Source organism: Cynocephalus volans, chromosome 16, assembly GCF_027409185.1.
Source record: "Cynocephalus volans isolate mCynVol1 chromosome 16, mCynVol1.pri, whole genome shotgun sequence".
NCBI classification, from domain to species: Eukaryota; Metazoa; Chordata; class Mammalia; order Dermoptera; family Cynocephalidae; genus Cynocephalus; species Cynocephalus volans.
In genome coordinates this window covers 3,058,044-3,075,676 of record NC_084475.1, presented here as the reverse complement: position 1 = coordinate 3,075,676, position 17,633 = coordinate 3,058,044, and the positions used below count along the sequence as shown (strand labels likewise).

The 17,633-nt window shown below is 43.6% G+C and overlaps 1 protein-coding gene and 1 non-coding gene across 2 annotated transcripts; one reads left to right on the top strand and one right to left on the bottom strand.

Annotated features, from left to right (window-relative positions):
• Positions 1-811: 811 nt before the first annotated feature.
• On the bottom strand, positions 812-13,757 carry MILR1 (mast cell immunoglobulin like receptor 1). The gene is made up of 8 exons (XM_063081277.1): positions 13,733-13,757; positions 10,546-10,815; positions 6,396-6,680; positions 4,438-4,548; positions 2,351-2,440; positions 1,473-1,529; positions 1,316-1,384; positions 812-870 (listed from the first exon to the last, which is right to left on the bottom strand). Exons 1-8 carry the CDS (start codon positions 13,755-13,757, stop codon positions 812-814), a joined length of 966 nt encoding a protein of 321 aa, XP_062937347.1.
• Positions 11,766-11,927, top strand: LOC134365327 (small nucleolar RNA SNORA15). Its single transcript, XR_010022031.1, has one exon. It is a non-coding gene; the product is annotated as a small nucleolar RNA SNORA15 (small nucleolar RNA).
• Positions 13,758-17,633: the final 3,876 nt, after the last annotated feature.

Sequence of the window (17,633 nt, the reverse complement as noted above, 5' to 3'; positions counted from 1 at the left end):
CAGGGATTGAACCCTGATATTATCAACATCGCACTCTAACCAACTGAGCTAACCAGCCAGCCCTATCTCTGTTGTGTTAAGCCACAATTTGTGGTAATTTGTTACCATGGCCCCAGGAAACTAATGCAATCCACCATCCCCCAACTCAATTCTGGGCAGTTCTCTGCACAGAATGCTGCTGGGAAACGCAGCGTATAAAGTCTCACCTTTGAGGTCAGCTAAATCGGAGGACTGAGAAAGAGTGAAAATCCACATCAATATTTTTGCAGCCTTGCAGAATTTGAAAGCGAATGAGTACTAAAGGCATGCTTGAGTGATCTTGCTGTTCTCTCACGCTGACTGAGAGAACTGGCACTGTTGTCATCAGATACATTTTTAAGGTCTCCCACTTTTGTTTTAGAACTTAGACTTGAATTTTGCTTTGTGCTTTTGCTTTTGAACCCTTGGTTGGGGACGGGGAAATCTGAAAGCCAGTTGTCGTAATGCCTCCAGGATGCACTTACGAAGAGCACAGTGGCCCAATAATCATTAGTTTTGAAATGATGTGGGACTGGGGAGAATGGTCCAAGCCTACAAGTAGCAAAAGCATTTCAAATCAATTACCAGCAGGGTCCAACCTGACCAAACTGTTGTCAGATGACAGGACTGGATGCACCTAAGTGAGCCAAAGGAAGAGTGTTTAAATATGAAAAAACAGGGATGCATTTTAGGTAACTAAGTCAGACATTTTTAGGTGTCAAACAAGTTTGCTTTTTCTTCATGTAAATCAGCTTCATAAAGAGTGTCTTACCCTGAGATGTAGTTTGTTTCTTTAACTTCTGAAGACAAGTTCAGAGTAGACATATCCAATTTTATTGTCATTACAGACTTCTGAAATATAAGAGGAAAAATAATTTAGTAAACTTAGGATATGTGTTCAAGGAGGCTCTAAAAAAAATAACCTATTTCTAGTAGCTGAGTGGCCGAACAGAACCAAGTATTAACTGCTTCTTCCTGGACTGTGTCAGATAATTGATTCTTGAAAATGTTTGATCCAGATAAACTGAATATGTAAAATAAAATTAAATTAAATAAAGAAAATGTTTGAGTAGTGATTCTGCATCCTCCTCTCTGGATTTTTTATATGACGTTCCTCACCACATCCTGCTCCCCACCCCTCCACCTCCTAAGGAGGTTGGTTAGGAGCTGTGCTGTTGGTTACTACTGGTTTCCTGGGGTGTGCCTGCTGCCCCCCCCCCCCCGCCACCTGAGGACGGTGACATCACAGGGACCACTTGTCTCATTTCAATACATCTTACCACAAGCTGTGACTCACTTTGCTCTCCTGGTGCCCCCTCCTGGAATATGGGGGTGGCGTAATGGCTCTCCTGGGACTGCCTGGTCCCTGTGCAAAAGACAAGGGGGAGTTATTGGGCAAATGAGCTGAGTCTCTGACCATAAGAGGGCAGTGGGACACTGCAGAGCACACTTACCATCTTGGGCTGTGGAAACACCTTGCCCTGATTCCAAGTCTGGCACAGATTCTTCATCTGTAAAATGGGAATGACATAAATCGGGAGTTAGTGCTGTTTGTGTCACGCAGGGCAGGTGAATTATTCAACACCGTGCATGGAACATGTCCAGGGCTCCGTTAGAGTTGGCTGAGGTTGCTCTCATTGCTAGCCACAGCCCCAGGTCTGCTCTACCATAAAGCGGTGTGCAACGCCTGCTCTAAGAGGTGACCATAGATCTGGCTGGTTAGCTCAGTTGGTTAGAGCACAGTGTTATAACATCAAGGTCAAGGGTTTGGATTGCTGTACCAGCCAGCCACAAAAAACAATAACAAAAAAGAGGTGACCATGAAAGATTTTGGAACACGGTGTGGATCATTCCAAACTGATATAAAAAACTTTCCAAGATGTGTTGTTAAGTGAAAAGATCAAGGTGTAGAAACGCATATACCACCTTTGCTACCAACTGTTTAGCACACACGTAGGATATATGTGGAAGGATTTGAAAAACTGTTCGTTAGCCCCAGAAGGTGGGACCAGGCATCGGGGTGAAAGGGAGACATTGAACTCTATTACTTTTGTTCAATTTTTTTACCCATGTGTCTGTACAACCTTAAAAAAAAAAATTGGGCCGGCCCGTGGCTCACTCGGGAGAGTGTGGTGCTGATAACACCAAGGCCACGGGTTCGGATCCCATATAGGGATGGCTGGTTAGCTCACTTGGGAGAGCGTGGTGCTGACAACACCAAGCCAAGGGTTAAGATCCCCTTACCGGTCATCTTTAAAAAAAAAAAAAAATAGAAAAGAAAAAAAAAAAAAAAAACTAAAACCAACCAAAATACCCAACAAAGTTGTCTCACCTGCTGCGTTTTTCGAGACATTTTCATAAATCCCAGCTTCCATGGGTATATCTCTGCAGTCCTTGGACACATCACCTCTCATAGCTTTTCCTACATGAATTGATACAGAATCATTAAGTTAAACCAATTCAGCCACATTTTTCTCCTCTGCCAAGGAGCAGAATTCCCCAAAGTTCTGAAAGAAAGATGACCTGCTCTAACGGCCTAAACTGTTGTCAAAGGAAAACCGTGAACTCAGCAAAGTCTAAGGCACCCAGTCTCCGAGCCAGGGGCTATTCTGATTCATTTTCCTTGCTCTGTGAGGACCAGGCTTTGCCTATCCGATTGTGCTTGAAATGGCCAGGCACATTTTCTTTCCTTCACTGAAGAGAACAGTCTGTAAGATCTTTGTAATATCTTCAAGAGATAGTACACGACCCAGTTGAGTTAGTTCTACTTTTAGCTCTAGCCAGTAATCCAGACTATTAATGACACTTTTTCAACAACCTGGGCTTTTTGTAGGAAGGAGAGACATGTTTCTAAGATGTCTGAGATGTATAGGTTGTGACATCGGTTTTCAAGTTTTGTGTCAACTGAGTCCTTGACTTCTCTGAGCTGTGACTCTAGAGATGGAGAGAGGCACAGGGGCCTAGCACTGATCGTTTAGCTCTCCTGCCAGTTCTGACAGTATCTCGGCCCCATTCTACAGATTAGAACACTGAGGCCCAGGGAGGCGAGGGAGCCTGTCCAACACTCCTCCGCTTGCTGGTGGGTGCCAGTAACTGAGACACAGTCTTCTGTGCGAATCTTGATATTCCTCCACACTTGTGTGCCAGAGGAAAAGGCCACTGTGAAATCCTAGCCAGAGGTGATCACGCGACGTGAGTGGTGAAAAGCAGCAGCTAAGGCTTCTCAGGGTGTGCCTGAGTTCTCTGCCACATGCAGCACTTAAGGAGGGGAAGAGAGGAATGGTCTGTCTTCGTTCACTGAGCTTCGTCTGAGTGGCGGATCCAGTAAGGACGCCGCGTGGCACAAAGCCAAGCTCTTGCCTTTGAGGAGCTCGCAGCCAGGACCAGCTATGTCATGTGCAGGGCCCAGGGCAAAACGAAGGGGTGAGGCCTCTTGATAAAAAAACAGGGCAGGGGCTGGCTGGTTAGCCCAGCTGGTTAGAGCGTGGTTCTGTTCACACCAAGGGCCAGGGTTCCAGCCCTGGACCAGCCATCCCCAAAACAGAAGATTGGTACAGCCATGTTCACAGCAGCACTACTCACAGTCGCCAAGAGGGGGAAGCAGCCCAAGGGACATGCAGGGGATGGATAAAGTGTGGGTATATATATACATACCATGGAATATTATTCAGCCTTACAAACGAAGGAAATTCCGACCCACGCCACAACATGGATGAACTTGAGAACATTAATCGAAGTGAAATAAGCCAGTCACAAAAGGACAAATACTGCATGACTCTACTTACATGAGGTACTTAGATGGTTAAATTCATAGAGTCAGAAAACGGGACAGTGGCTGCCAGGGGCTGGGGGAGGAGGAAATGGGGAGCTATTTTTTTTTTTTTTTAATTTTATTTTGTCGATATACAATGTGGTTGATTATCTTTCTTTTCATGGCTACAGAGATTCAGTTTGGAAGATGTAAAAAGTTCCGGAGATGGACCGTGGTGACAGCAGCACAACAGCGTGAATGTGCTTGACGCCACTGACCTGTACACTTAAACATGGCTAAAGTGGCAAATTTTATGTTTTGTATATTTTACTGCCTTAAAAAAATTTTTTTTTAAAGATAACAAAAATTATGAAGAATTTCAAGGCATTGGCAGCAGAGCATTAAACCAAGCACGGGGGCGGGGGGCTCTTTTCAGCACGGGCCACTTGGTGGGTCACTTGCACACCTGTGAAGCGGCCCCACTTGCAATCTCTATCAGAAAAGGCTTTTGCAGAAAATGTGAGAACTATACTGTGTGTGAACCGTTTGGAAGTTATTTCTTTCCCGTTCCATTTCTGATCCCCCCTTCCCTTCCTCCTCGCCCTCTGCCCTGCTGTCTCTATCCAAAACCCACGAGAAGACAATAGTAAAACACTTAAAGAACTTACTTCCTTTGTACTTTGATGGTATCCAAAAAGCCAGAATTAGTATTATTATCATTAGCGCCACTAGTAACACCGGAAGCAGTAGCTGCAGGCAGAAAGGACAGCTGTCTCTGCCTGGAAGGAGACAGCATTCACTGGTCACCACAGAGCTTTCTTTTCCAATGACATTGAGTTGATAAGGGTTCTAGAAAGGACAACCACAGCTGTTGCCCAAGTTGACCAACCTGTTATGTACCCGGGTCCCCAAACTGCTGTAGACATCCGCAACTCTTGAGAGTAACTTGTTAATCAATGAAGTTCTTAAAGTCATGACCAAGTACATCTTCCAGAAGGGGTTGTACAAGGCAGAGAAGAGCAACACAACATTGAACAGACCAATTAGGACAACATTGCTAGGGTTGTGAGCATCGGAAAGGCCTAGCTGTTCATTGCATAAAGCTCTCAACCACACAGACATGACTCGTGTCACCCAAACAACTACATTTATTGAGTATTAGAATGTGTTGCCTCATTTACCTCATTGGTACCTCTCCAATCTTATGGATGAGGAAAGTAAGGCTCAGAGAGGTTAAGTGACTTTCCTAAGGTCACACAGCTAGTAAATGGAAGGGCTGTGATTCGTAACCAAATGCCTGGCTCCAGCAGGCTGCCTCACTTGTTAGAACTTACTGAAACCAGGGTGTGAGCTCTGTTCTTCCAGGGATGTGGCTGGATGACGTGTGCAATGTCCAAGGTGTGGCTTCTGCTTTTGCTAAACTAGTTTTGTTCTATACTGCTCTTACCTTGACAAATCTACCTTCATAGGGACCTGGAAGGCTGGGTTTGAATCTCAGGTTCTCAGACTCTTCAGAGTTCTAGACCAGAACCTGGCAGCAGAGGGGGAGCCAGCCCCAGTCCTGGTCTGCCTCCCTCCCCACCTGCACCCTGAAGGGCCTTACCTGCACATGGAACCACACCCTGCATGTCCAAATGCTGCCCACACACACACACACACACACACACACACACACACACACACACACACACACCCACACACCCACACACCACACACACACACACACACACACACACACACACACACCACACACACACACACCCACACACACACACACACACACACACACACACCCCCCACACACACACACACCCACACACCCACACACACACACACACACACACCCCACACACACCCACCCACACACCCACACACACACACACACACACACACAGACACACACACACAGACACACACACACACAGACACACACACACACACAGCTCCCGTGGCTGGGGTTCGGTGATGCCCACACCCTCGCTGTGGCCCACCCTTGGGGAGACTGGCTTGGGAAGAGATGCATGCAGGCCCTGAAAGGGGGTTCTGATCTGATTGGGTAGGAAATTTGGGTCCAGAAACCCAGAGTGTGGTATAAAAAAGTGGGTGATAGGGTCCAGGCAGGCACATCCCCATGGCCCCCTGGATGACTCAACCTATGGGAAGGTGCACAGCCCAGAGGTACCAGAGCAGAGCCCTGCAAACACAAGGCTGGGACAGAGGCCTCTCCTGCTCCAAGCCAAGGGCAGTGCTGGGAGTCTAGACTCACCAGACGTTAGTAATGGGGCAATAAACAGCCAAGCACGTGGGCATGGGCATTAGATGTCAAAAAAAAAAAAAAAAAACCATGAAAAAACAAAGAAAACCAAGTGACCTGGCAGCTCCACGAGAGATGCAAATTCTAATACAGCTGCTTAGATCCTGGGAAAATCCCCTGCTGCCCCCACTTCTAGGCTTGTCTATGGGTCCTTTTGGCAGAAAGCAACCCCAGCAGAGGTTGTGTGGCCCCTACCAGTGGGACTCTGCATTTGGAAGCAGGTGGCCAAAGTGGGAAGCAGGTGGGCACAGGAGCAGCTGAGTTTCTGGAAGCACATCCAAACCCTGCTGGAAGAACTCAGGGAGGTCTTACCTGGTGAGGTCACGGTGACAGGCTGACTGTATAGTGCATGGTTAGGCAATCTGTTTTTAGCTTCACACCTATACTCTTTCTCTTCTTCAGCGTTCTTCTTGGTTAAGTTAAATTCAGCAGGCTCTCTTTCATTCTTAGAAATAGCTGGTGATATGATGACATTTTTTTCAAAGAAAGTATAATTGATGGGCAGTGAGCCATTGAAGGAGATGCAGCGTAGTGTTATGTGTCTGCCTGTTTCTGTTCGAATGACCGTAATGTTCAGCAATGGGGCAGTCACCGGCTCTGGGAAGGATGACAGTGTATGTTAAAGGGACAAGCATATTGGGTTCACTCAGTCCACAAATATGGATTGAACCCCTACTCTATCTAATCCAGGCTGTGGATCAAAAGTGAATGACCCCCTTCCTGAGAAGTCCAGAAGCTCACAGCCCAGCAGGAAAGGTCACAGTGCACATGTGGCTAGCCCCACGCAGTGTGACATGAGCTGTGTGCTGAGCAAGCCAAGGATGGGGGACGCCTCTCTGCTCGGAGGGACTGGGGTGCAAACTTGCCTTTTACAGAATTCGCCATCTGTTTATTGCTGATAATGAGTATAATTTTGTTGATGATCCAGTTCCAAGTATGAAATTGAGAGGTGCTTTTATTCTCAATCCTTAAAAGATCATAGTGGTTTATTTTTTTAAAAAAGAAGAAATCTAAAAATATTATTTTCTCTAACTGTATTTTCATTTATAGAACTCAGCTGCATAATTATCTTCCACTTCCTCCCAAAAGAAGGAAGTAACTCTGCTAACTAGATTCAAAGGAAACTCTCAACAGGAAATGGGTGGGTCTGGTTCTCTCTGTCAGGTACCCTACTTTGTGCGAGAATCCAGCTATGTAATTCATTATATAATTCATTAATAAAACAGCGTTATGGGATGGACGGAGAGTTGCTGAGTATCTAGCGTGTGCCAGGCAGGCAAGCCACGTGACCACATTTGACCTTCTCAACAGACCTACGAGGATCACGCCCTTTCCAAGGACGAACCAACTGGGCTTTGGTTGGGAAACTGGCCCCAGGTCACATAGCTAGTAAATGACAGAGTCAGGACCAACTCCAGAGTCACACTTTTTTAAAAAAAATAATATCAATTTGACACAGAAACAGTAAAATATGGGTACCAAAGGATAAGTAAATTCAAAGAAAATAATTTAGGATCTCCTTGCCCCATCCCTCCCCTTGCAGTATCCTCAACAGAATGGCACCCAGTGGTGGTGACTGCAGAGGGCAACGTCACTTAAGAATAGCACTAATAGGGCCGGCCCGTGGTTCACTCAGGAGAGTGCGGTGCTGATAACACCAAGGCCACAGGTTCAGATCCCATATGGGGATGGCTGGTTGGCTCACTTGGGAGAGCGTGGTGCTGACAACACCAAGCCAAGGGTTAAGATCCCCTTACCGGTCATCTTTAAAAAAAAAAAAGAATAGCACTAATAGGATGTTCTTCCTATGGAACGGAAATCTGCCTCCTATAATTTTCAAGAAAAAGGAGGTGAAACACTCATGAGGAAGCAGAGAGCATGGACTCCTCTCTGAGATGGGATGAGGTGACCTGCACCAGGGATTGATATCTAAAGTGGCTACGAAGAGGTAGCCTTCCCTCAGAGGTGGTGGAAGGATTGGTCACGGGCATCGCAGAGTCATGCTAATCCGGGAATGGGGGCTGCCGTGAGTTGCGACTCTTCAGTAAACCCGTTAAACTTTTTAAATTTCAAGGAGTCCTTTAAGCGCCTCCAGCTGACACCTTCCCCAGAAGACCTTTTCTAAACTCTCCAGGCAGAGGTGCCCCCTTCTCTGTCCCCTCTGGCACTTGGTCCTATCTGCATGCTACTTACACTACCCCTTATTACACAATCCACTTGGATGACTCACAGCCCCCTCAAATGTGACCCGTTTGAAGCCGACCTCCAGCTCATCTGCTAGTCAGTGAATCAATCGATAGGTAGATAGAGGATCACATTTACAAATCTGTCCTTCTTGCATCGGCGGATCAAGTTAGACATCTGGAAGCCATTCTTGATGCTTTCCTCACCTTTGCTACCTGTGACTCCAAACTGAATCAGTCAGCAAGTCCTTTTGGTTTGTCCTCTAAAATATTTCTTGAATCCATCCCTGTCTGTCCATCCCCGCCATTGTTTCTCTCCTGGATAACCGCAAGAGCCACCCAACCAATCCTCGACTGTGCTCTTGCACTGAATGAATTAACGTCAAGGTTGATGCATTGGGTCCTGATCCTCCGCCACCTGCCCGCTGCACGTGGAATAGAGTCTGAATCCCTCCCATGACTCCAGGCCCTGCCTGACCTGGCCCTCCCACCTCCAGTCTCATCAGGGTCACACTCCCCTCATCAGAACCTTCAGTCCTACTGGCCTCCTCGAACCAGCCTAGTTCTTTCCCAGGCTGGAGCCCCTGCACACTCTACAGTCCCTGGACTACAGCCCTCGTTCCCCCTGTCTCTTTACATAGCTTTTTCTCATCCTTCAGGGCTCTACCTAAATACCATTTTCTTTGAAAAGCCTTCCCCAACTACCCTACCTAAGTAGGTCCCCCTATCCTCTGCTTTTCTCCATCACTTTGCCTGTTTCTGTTTCTTTGCAGCAATCAACACAGTTTGTGATTTATTCGTTTGGGTACTTGGGTTTTGTGTCTCCCCCACTAATCTGTATGCTCCACAAGGGAAGGAACCAATGTATATCCAGAGGTTGGCGCATCTGGGTTCTCATTACATATTTGATGAGTGAATCAATGATTAAAGAATTTGTGTTTATGGCTCTTACCTTCAACCCTTATTGGGCAGGGGACAAGATGATGTCTTGGGCATCACTGAGATCTTACTAGCACAACTGCTTGCACAGAATAGGCACTCGATAGATAACTGTTGATCTAACTTAATTGAAGTTGACACAGTTTTACAGTCTATCAGGACAGTGTAATTATTCTCACAAATTGCAGGAAAGTTGTGCACAGAAAATATATGCATGGATGGATTTACTGCTCAGTCCAGCACGAGTCTGACCACTAGAGAATATTATCAGTTAAGTACTATGCTTGCAGGTTTTCCCCCTTCGTCTTCATATTTCTTTTACAATTGTGACTTGTACTCAATTTATGGCTAAAGATCATTGGTTCTAACCTGGAGCCCATAGGATACTCTAAAACCTTATGCAAAAATTTCCATCTGCAGTCTTATGAGCATGTCTCTGGGGAAAGGATTCGTCACTATCATTAGATTATTATGACAGTCATAACCTAAAAAGCTAAGAATCATTGACCTAGAGAAGCGTTGTCCAGTAGAACTTTCTGTAATGATGGAAATGCTCTATCTCTGTGTTGTCCAATATGGCAGTAACCAGCCACCTGTGGTTATCGAGTACTTGAAATGTAACCGAGACCGTGGGACTGAATTTTTTATTTAATCTAATTTTAATTAATTTGAACTTGAATTTAAATAGCCACATGTTGCTATTGGCTACTGTACTGGATAGTGCAGACCTAAAGTATCACTCAGAATTGATCAGGAAGTCAAGGTCCCTATGTTTAGAAAACTCCAGGTACAACGTACATGTATCACCTGAAAGCCCTCTCTCCCTTTCCCAGGAGCCCATTATCAATTCACCTTCACAGATGAGGCCACTAATGCTAGGCTGCAATAGGCCTGGGGTAGGAAGATGGGAGAGAAAAATCTAGATGTAATAAGATGTGGCTGGGCAGGAAGAGTGCTGGCCGAAGGGGCGCCTGGTGCAGGGGGAAGAAAGTGGGAAAGGCACAGGGCCCAACACTGAGTCCAAGACGTCTCACCTGAGTCTTAAGAAAAAAAATAGTATTTGCCTGTATGTGGGAATCATGGAATAAAGAAAGCATCAGAAAGATCTCAGCAATTTTGTTGTTGAGACATAAGAATTTTACCTAAAGATATGGCTATTATCTGAAATAGTCAAAAGTCTTTGAAAGAGAAAATGAAATGGAATTATTAAGAATAAAGACATCAGTGACATACTTTCCAAACTCTCGAGTAAGAGTTCACAAGGGGAAAGGAGAGCCCTTCATAGAACAGGAAAGAATCTCACAAATCGCAGGCCTCCAAGTAGCAAGAGCTCTACTTACCCACAGCTGTGAAGTTGAACTCGCCACTATATCCTGAACAGTTGGAAATTTGGGCTTTGCATTTGTAGGGGCCCAAATCACGGACTTCTGAGATGCTTAGGTTAAAAACCGTGAGGGCACCTTTTCCTTCTTGGGATTGCAGGAATATCCCATGCCGAAACAACAAATAGGTGATCTGCAGTGATTTGTTCTTGTTGGAACAAAACAGAGATACATTTTGACCCTTCATGACTACATTAGTTTCTGGGTACAAACTCGGAGAAAGGAATGCTAGAAAACAAGATGACACAAAAAGTCCTTGTTAAAATCTCTTGGTAATAACTCAGTGGTTGCCTAGCCATATTTTGATGGGTCGAGTGGGTGGGACACTCTGTTCCTGGTGAGCTTTCCTAAGGGAGGCATTTCTTGCCTGCACAGATGGATCAGTGCATGGGGAAGCTCAGTGCCCACAGAGGCTCCTCGCAGTGACTGATGGGTGGACTTGACCAGGCAGAGTCTTTTGCGCTTGCCACCTGTCTTGCCAGTGAGAACCTGAAGTAGACTCTTAAGACTGGCTATGCTCAGTTATGAATATGAAAAGAGTTCCAAGTTCTATGACCAAACATTACAACTGGTGACTTGTTTTGTCCATTATTTACTTTAAATTTTTTTAGTTTGGAAAATTTCAAACACAATAGTAGAGAAGACAGTATAACATACCCCCGTGTATCCACCCAACTTCAACAATTATCATCTCAGTTCCATTTCATCTGCCCCAAAACAAACCCCAGACCACATGTTTCATCCGTAAATTTCAGTATGAGAAGGAGATAGCATGATAGCTGGGAAATGGCCTGGCTAGGACGTGACCTGTCACGGCTGGGGCTCGGTGTTCTGCTGTTGAACAAAAATAATTTCATAGACCACTGACACCAGACAAGGACACTCTATGGCCATGATGGGTTGAGACGAAAACAAGACCACTCCGTAAAGACATGAACATTGTCCAAACCACAAAAATGGCCAAGCATCCCCCTAAACTGGCTAGTGTAAGAGACTGCTGCTTCCTCACTAATCACCACTTTACCCTGACTCTGCTCTTCTTGCCTCTTAGATAAGAATTGCTAAGTTACCCAATTGTAGAATTACTCCCACCTCTTGAAAGAATCCAATCTAGAGCATTGCTTTTCCAGATCACCTAATACAAGTTCATATCCTGTTGCTGAGATGTCCCAGGGTTCGCAGTGATGTGTGTTTTCCCTCGTCACAACAAGTCATCAATAAACCCAACTTTGCAGTAGCTTACACAGCCAGACACCATGCAATAGTCTTCCCTTTAAAATGACTACAATGGTGTGCTAAGTTTTTTTCATAGCATGTCATTATTAAAGGTGAACACAAATACATTAAAAAACCCACCAAAAATCCAACTTTGTTCAATTACGTGTGTGTGCCTGGTGGTCTCTGGCTGGAGGAACTCAATAGCTTGTATCTCTAAGAAGACAAGAGCTTTTTCTATAAATATAACGACACCATTATCACATCTAAAAATTGAAAATATTTTTTAAAAATCATCAAATATTTAGTTATTGTTTAAATTTCTCTAATCATCTGATTTTTTTTTTACAGTTTTTTGTTTGAATTGGGATCCAGATATGGTCTATTGCAATTGGTTGATACCTTTTCTTAAGGGTTTTTTTTGTTTGTTTTTGTTTTTTATTCTATATGCCTTTCCACCTCTTTTTTTCCCCCTTGGAATTTATTCATTGAGATTGCAAGTCGTTTGTTCTGTAATGTTTTCCATGGTTTGGATTCTTGTTGATCTTATATCCCCATGGTATAATTTACCAAGTTCCTCTGTCTCCTGTATTTCTGGTAAATCAGTAATTAGAGTCACAGATTTGATGAAATTCAGGTTAGCTTTTATCTAACAAGAATGCATCACAGAAGGTAGTGTGAACTTTCATTAGGAAGCACATAACATCTGATTATTTCTCTTTTCATTTGTTAGTAGCCTTTGACAATAATCACCTAGAAGCATTAATTTACTAGAGGTTGCAAAGTTGTACATACTAATTCTTTTGTTCCTCCTTGATTTATTATCTGAAATAATTCTACAAAGACAATCTTGCCCTGATCAACATTTGGTGACACTGAGGTACAGTTTGCATAGAAAAGGCAAGATAAATGCTTCTCTCCCTTTATTGACCAATTTTGAAAAAAAAAAAAAAAAAAGAAAATGAGCTGGTTCCCTAACATCTTATAACAATGAGATGTTTTTCTTTTAAGAATCACTATGAACTCATAGATTTGAATATATTGATGTGTTTCAATTCACTGCAGTTATTATTTTTATTGTCCCATTTTTTTTGACCACTGGAAACCTTTTCAAATTGCCTCTTGAGTCCTTTTGACATCATCCCAATAGTCTTTCACAGCTTTTTTATTTGTTTGTTTATTATTTAGAAAAGCTAAGGGAAAAAAATAACCCTTAACAGAAAATCTGATGTAAGATTAGGTCTTCCAAGTAAGACACAAAAATTAGGAGCCATGAAGAAAAGGATGAAAAAATTGACTACCCCCAAACTCAAAACTTCTCTATGAAAAAATTAAGAGTCAAGTGACAGTCTAGAATAAAATACTCAAAACGTAAATAAGAGCAAAGAATTCTTTTTATCTACAGAAATTGATATTGAATTATGTTCAAGAGCAGAACACCATGACCTAACAGTGACAGGTCAGTTCCTAGCCGGGACACTTCCCACCTATATCCTGCAAATCAATAAGAAAAAAACAAACAATTAAATAAATGGACAAATAATATGAGTAGGTAATGCCCAAAAGAGGAAATGCAGGTGGCCACTAAACAGTGTTGGGGCCAGTGGATGGCTTGGGTGGAGGACAGATTTAGACCCCTCAAAAATGCCTTCAACTCCCCTCCCACTCTTTGATCTGTACAATTATCACTTTTTCAGACTTACGTAAGCTCAACTTCAAGACCTCACCTCCCTTTCCAACAAGATGGTCATCTCTAAATTTCCAGTATATGGGAATTTATGAAGCAATAAACATGAAATAGATGTTCAACTTCATAAGTGACAAGACAACTTCCAATTAAAACAACACTGAGATATTTTTCACTCATCAGATTGCCACAAATTCTAAAAAATGATTGTATCGACCATCAGGGAGGACGTGGGAAACTCACGCTCGCCCACACTACTGGTGACCATGTATAGGTTCAGCCTGTCAGGAGGACAACTTGACAGGACCTGAGACAATTTAAATGGATATGCCCTTTGACCTGACAATTTCACTCCTAGGATTTCATCCTGCAGAGATGTTCTCAAACTCTCCCGTTCACAAAAAATGTTTTGTACAAGGATGTCTATTGCAGCATTGTTTATATGACCAAAAAAAAAAAAAAAGTGAAACAATAAAGGGATGGTAAAATAAATTATGGCTGAGTCGTATTATAAAATACCATGCAGCTGTTGAAAAAATGAGATAAACCTATATCCACGACTTAGAAATGTCTATGATATTTTAAGAAAAAAGATAAGTCACAGAAGCATTTTTTTGCTTGTTTGTTTTTTTAACCATCATACTGAATAGAAAATGGCTGTTGATAATGGTTGCTTCTGGAAAAAGAGAGGGGAGGGGGCTTGGAGGAGGTGTCACGGAACTTTCACATTTCACGTAGTGACAACAACAACCGTGGCTGGCATTTACTGGTGGTTTACCAAATGCCAGGCACTGTGCTGAGGAACGAGGATTGCCTCATTCAATCATCACGACCACCCTCTCAGGTAGGCACTTTTATTATCCCCATTTCACAGATGAAGGAAAGAAAGCAAAAGAAAGCTTACGGTGGTCACATCATGTGCCCAGGCTGCCAGCTGGTAAACCTCAGGACCAGGGTTAGGAGCAACGCGGTCTAACTCTCTGACAGACTGCCTCCCACTATATATTTCTAGTGTTGCTTGAATTATTTTACAACAATTATGTGTAGGTTTTCTAGTTAAAAAATAACAACAAAAAATGTTAGAAAAATTTCATTGCAAAAACAGTATTTTGTCACCGAGTCTCAGAAAAAAATGCTTCCACTTTCTCCCTAAATCATTCTATTTTAAGCAGTAGGTAACTAAAAAGACTTTGTTCTTCGGTCGTTCATCTAAAAGCATAGAAAACTTATTAATGAATGCTCATGTTTAAAGCTGACCATCTCATCATTTCACTAAAAATGGTTTTAGTAGGAGAGAAGGAAATGAAACTTACCATTTTTTCTCATTGTCTGACAATCCGATACAGCTTTTTGAGCTGAAAGAGGGAAAAAGAACACGAGAAAGCCCATGTTCCACATGACGTTTTGGTTTGGAGAGTCCAGCCTCAGAGCGATGGGGCCTTACATGGGACAGAAGGAAAAATGCACCAAAAGGACAGTTTTTTCAAAGGGCTGCACATTCTCCCAAATGAAGGGAGACAGGCGGGCAGAGGAGGGGAAGTGGCAGGGTCGTGACAAGTCACAGAACTTCCTCCTTTTCTATAGCCAGTTAAGGAGATCAGAAGGACCGAGTGAGCTTTGCCCAATAGGACTGGTGGTTTTGACCGTCCTGTGTTCCTCCATGAGTTTTTATAAGAAGAGAGATTTGGTAGGTTGCCTCTAACTCGGGCTGGCTGGGACTTTGGACAGTGGGAGAAAGAAAAAGAGAACACCCTGACTGTGGTGTTGTCTCTGGGTAAGCCCACCTGATCACCTCTCTCTGGACTGACTCTGCATCAAAAGGAGTTTCATGGAAATTGGGTTTAGTCTTTGGAAACGAATGGTGACTGTCTCGATCAGACACAAATATGGCATCAGAAATACCTGCTTTTCTTAAATGCTGATGCCCAGGCCCCACTCCAGACTTATTGGGGGTTGAAACTTGGGACTCCTCTAATTTTTTTGGGGGGGGGGGGCTCGCTGGTGTGGGGATCCAAACCTTTGAGCTTGGTGTTATAACACCATGCTCTAACCACCTGAGCTAACTGGACAGCCCTAGAACTCTGATTTTTAACAAGGGCCTCCAGTGATTCTTTTGCACACTCAAGTTCGAGAAAGACCCCTAAATGATCCTGCTGCCTCAGTGATTTCTGAATCTGGGGAGCCTTGAGGGCTGTTATTAGGCTGAGCCCACCAGCACCAGGAGAATGTGTTGCGGAGGAATGTGTGTAAGAAATAGGGCTAGGAGGACTGAAGGATGAGTGAACCTCGATCAGCTTTTGAAATATAATGTGTAGAGCTACTTCCTGCTAGAGAGGAGACCACCAGAGGGATAAGGAAGAAGCAGACTGTGGGACTAGGTGGGTGGGACCGCTGGTCAACCTGTGCAAGAGTCAACTGGTCCACCAAGAGAGGAAGTTGGAGGTTGAATGCGCAGGGCTGCATTAGGCTGGGACACTCACCTCTGTGGCTTAGGCCCCGAAGGTATAACCAAATCACTCCTCATTGACTTGGGATCACTTGAATAGAGAATGGATCTGAAGGAGGAATTGTCAGATCAGGGACAAATGCTACCGTGGCAACAGAAAATTGAGTACCCCTCGCTCATAACTAACCATCTGTATAAGTGCAAGGTTTATCAAAACACATTGTGGACTGATATTTTTAGTTCTATTTGGAAGAAAATGATCAGTGAAATGAAATAAAGTATAACAGAGCATACACACATACAAGGGGACTCCAAAAAGTTCCCAGAAAAATAGAACTAAGATAATATCAATCTTTTAGCGGCCGGCCCGTGGCTCACTCGGGAGAGTGTGGTGCTGAGAACACCAAGGCCGTGGGTTCGGATCCCATATAGGGATGGCCGGTTCACTCACTGGGAGAGCGTGGTGCTGACAACACCAAGGCCAAGGGTTGGGATCCCATATAGGGATGGCCGGTTAGCTCACTTGGGAGAGCGCGGGGCTGACAACACCAAGCCAAGGGTTAAAATCCCCTTACCAGTCATCTTTAAAAAAAAAAAAAGATAATATGAATCTTTCAACGAACTCTTTGAAGCACCCTCGTGTGTGTGTGTCTGTGTGTGTGAGTGTGTGTATATTTTTTTAAGGAAGGCTTTGTATAGATGCTGGTTCCACAGAAGCACTACTCCAGAGAAGGAAGATATTTAATCTTAAATGACATTTAATTTTAAATGTCTGTTTGTGCAACATTGACTTACAACATTGACTCATAAAAAAGTGTCTTAATTTTACTTCGGAAAGACTGCTGTAATATGAGCCATCAAGTGATACCTGAGTTACACTGTTAGAGTTGTTTCTTAGTATCCATATAAATTAAGAGAAGGACATCAAGGGAAGTATCGTGGCTGAAAGTGAGTGACAGTATCCGAATTTCTAGTACTTGTATAAGGAAAAAGAAAATAACTGCTTTTTAAAAATTGGGTGTTTGCTTATTTATAATTATGGTTTTATACTTTTCAACATTTTTTTTTTGTCCTTTTTGTGACCAGTAAGGGGATCGCAACCCTTGGCTTGGTGTCGCCCGCACCGGGCTCAGCCAGTGAGCGCACGGGCCATCCCTATGTAGGATCCGAACCTGCGCGGCAGGAGCGCCGCTGCGCTCCCAGCGCTGCACTCTCCCGAGTGCGCCACACGGTCGGCCGACTTTTCAACATTTTTAATAAAGATTTTTTAAATGGTGTTGTGGAAAGATCTCACGATGCAGTAAGAGGATCAAAATATAGTCAATGAAAGAGAAAAGCTGGTTATAAATAGTTGTGATAACATGATCATTTTTTAAAATAAGAGCGGGTATAATGTATATACATAGAAAACAATTGTCTGAAAGAATATTTTCTCAAAATGTTAATAATAATAGCTCTATCTGGATGGTAGAATTATGGGGGATTTTTATTTTCTTATTCTAGCTTTGCTTTGAATTATGTTTTTCTGCATTAATATTCTCCTTATTATGCAGAAGGGGAAAAATAGGGATAATTCCAGACCTTGACACTTTTCCTTGGTTCTCAGTAGGAGAGGAAGAGCTTTCTCTAAGCCTGGTGGTAAAATTGCTTATGACTAAGCCAGGGTGGGAGCTTAGACAATCTCCAGAGGCCTGGGCT

Coding starts and splice junctions, on each gene's coding strand:
- MILR1 (XM_063081277.1), bottom strand. CDS start 13,757: ATGGTCACCAGTAGTGTGGGCGAGC. Junction 10,816..13,732: donor CACCAGTAGTGTGGGCGAGC/GTGAGTTTCCCA, acceptor CTTGTTTTCTAG/CATTCCTTTCTCCGAGTTTG. Junction 1,385..1,472: donor TGTTTCCACAGCCCAAGATG/GTAAGTGTGCTC, acceptor TCTTTTGCACAG/GGACCAGGCAGTCCCAGGAG.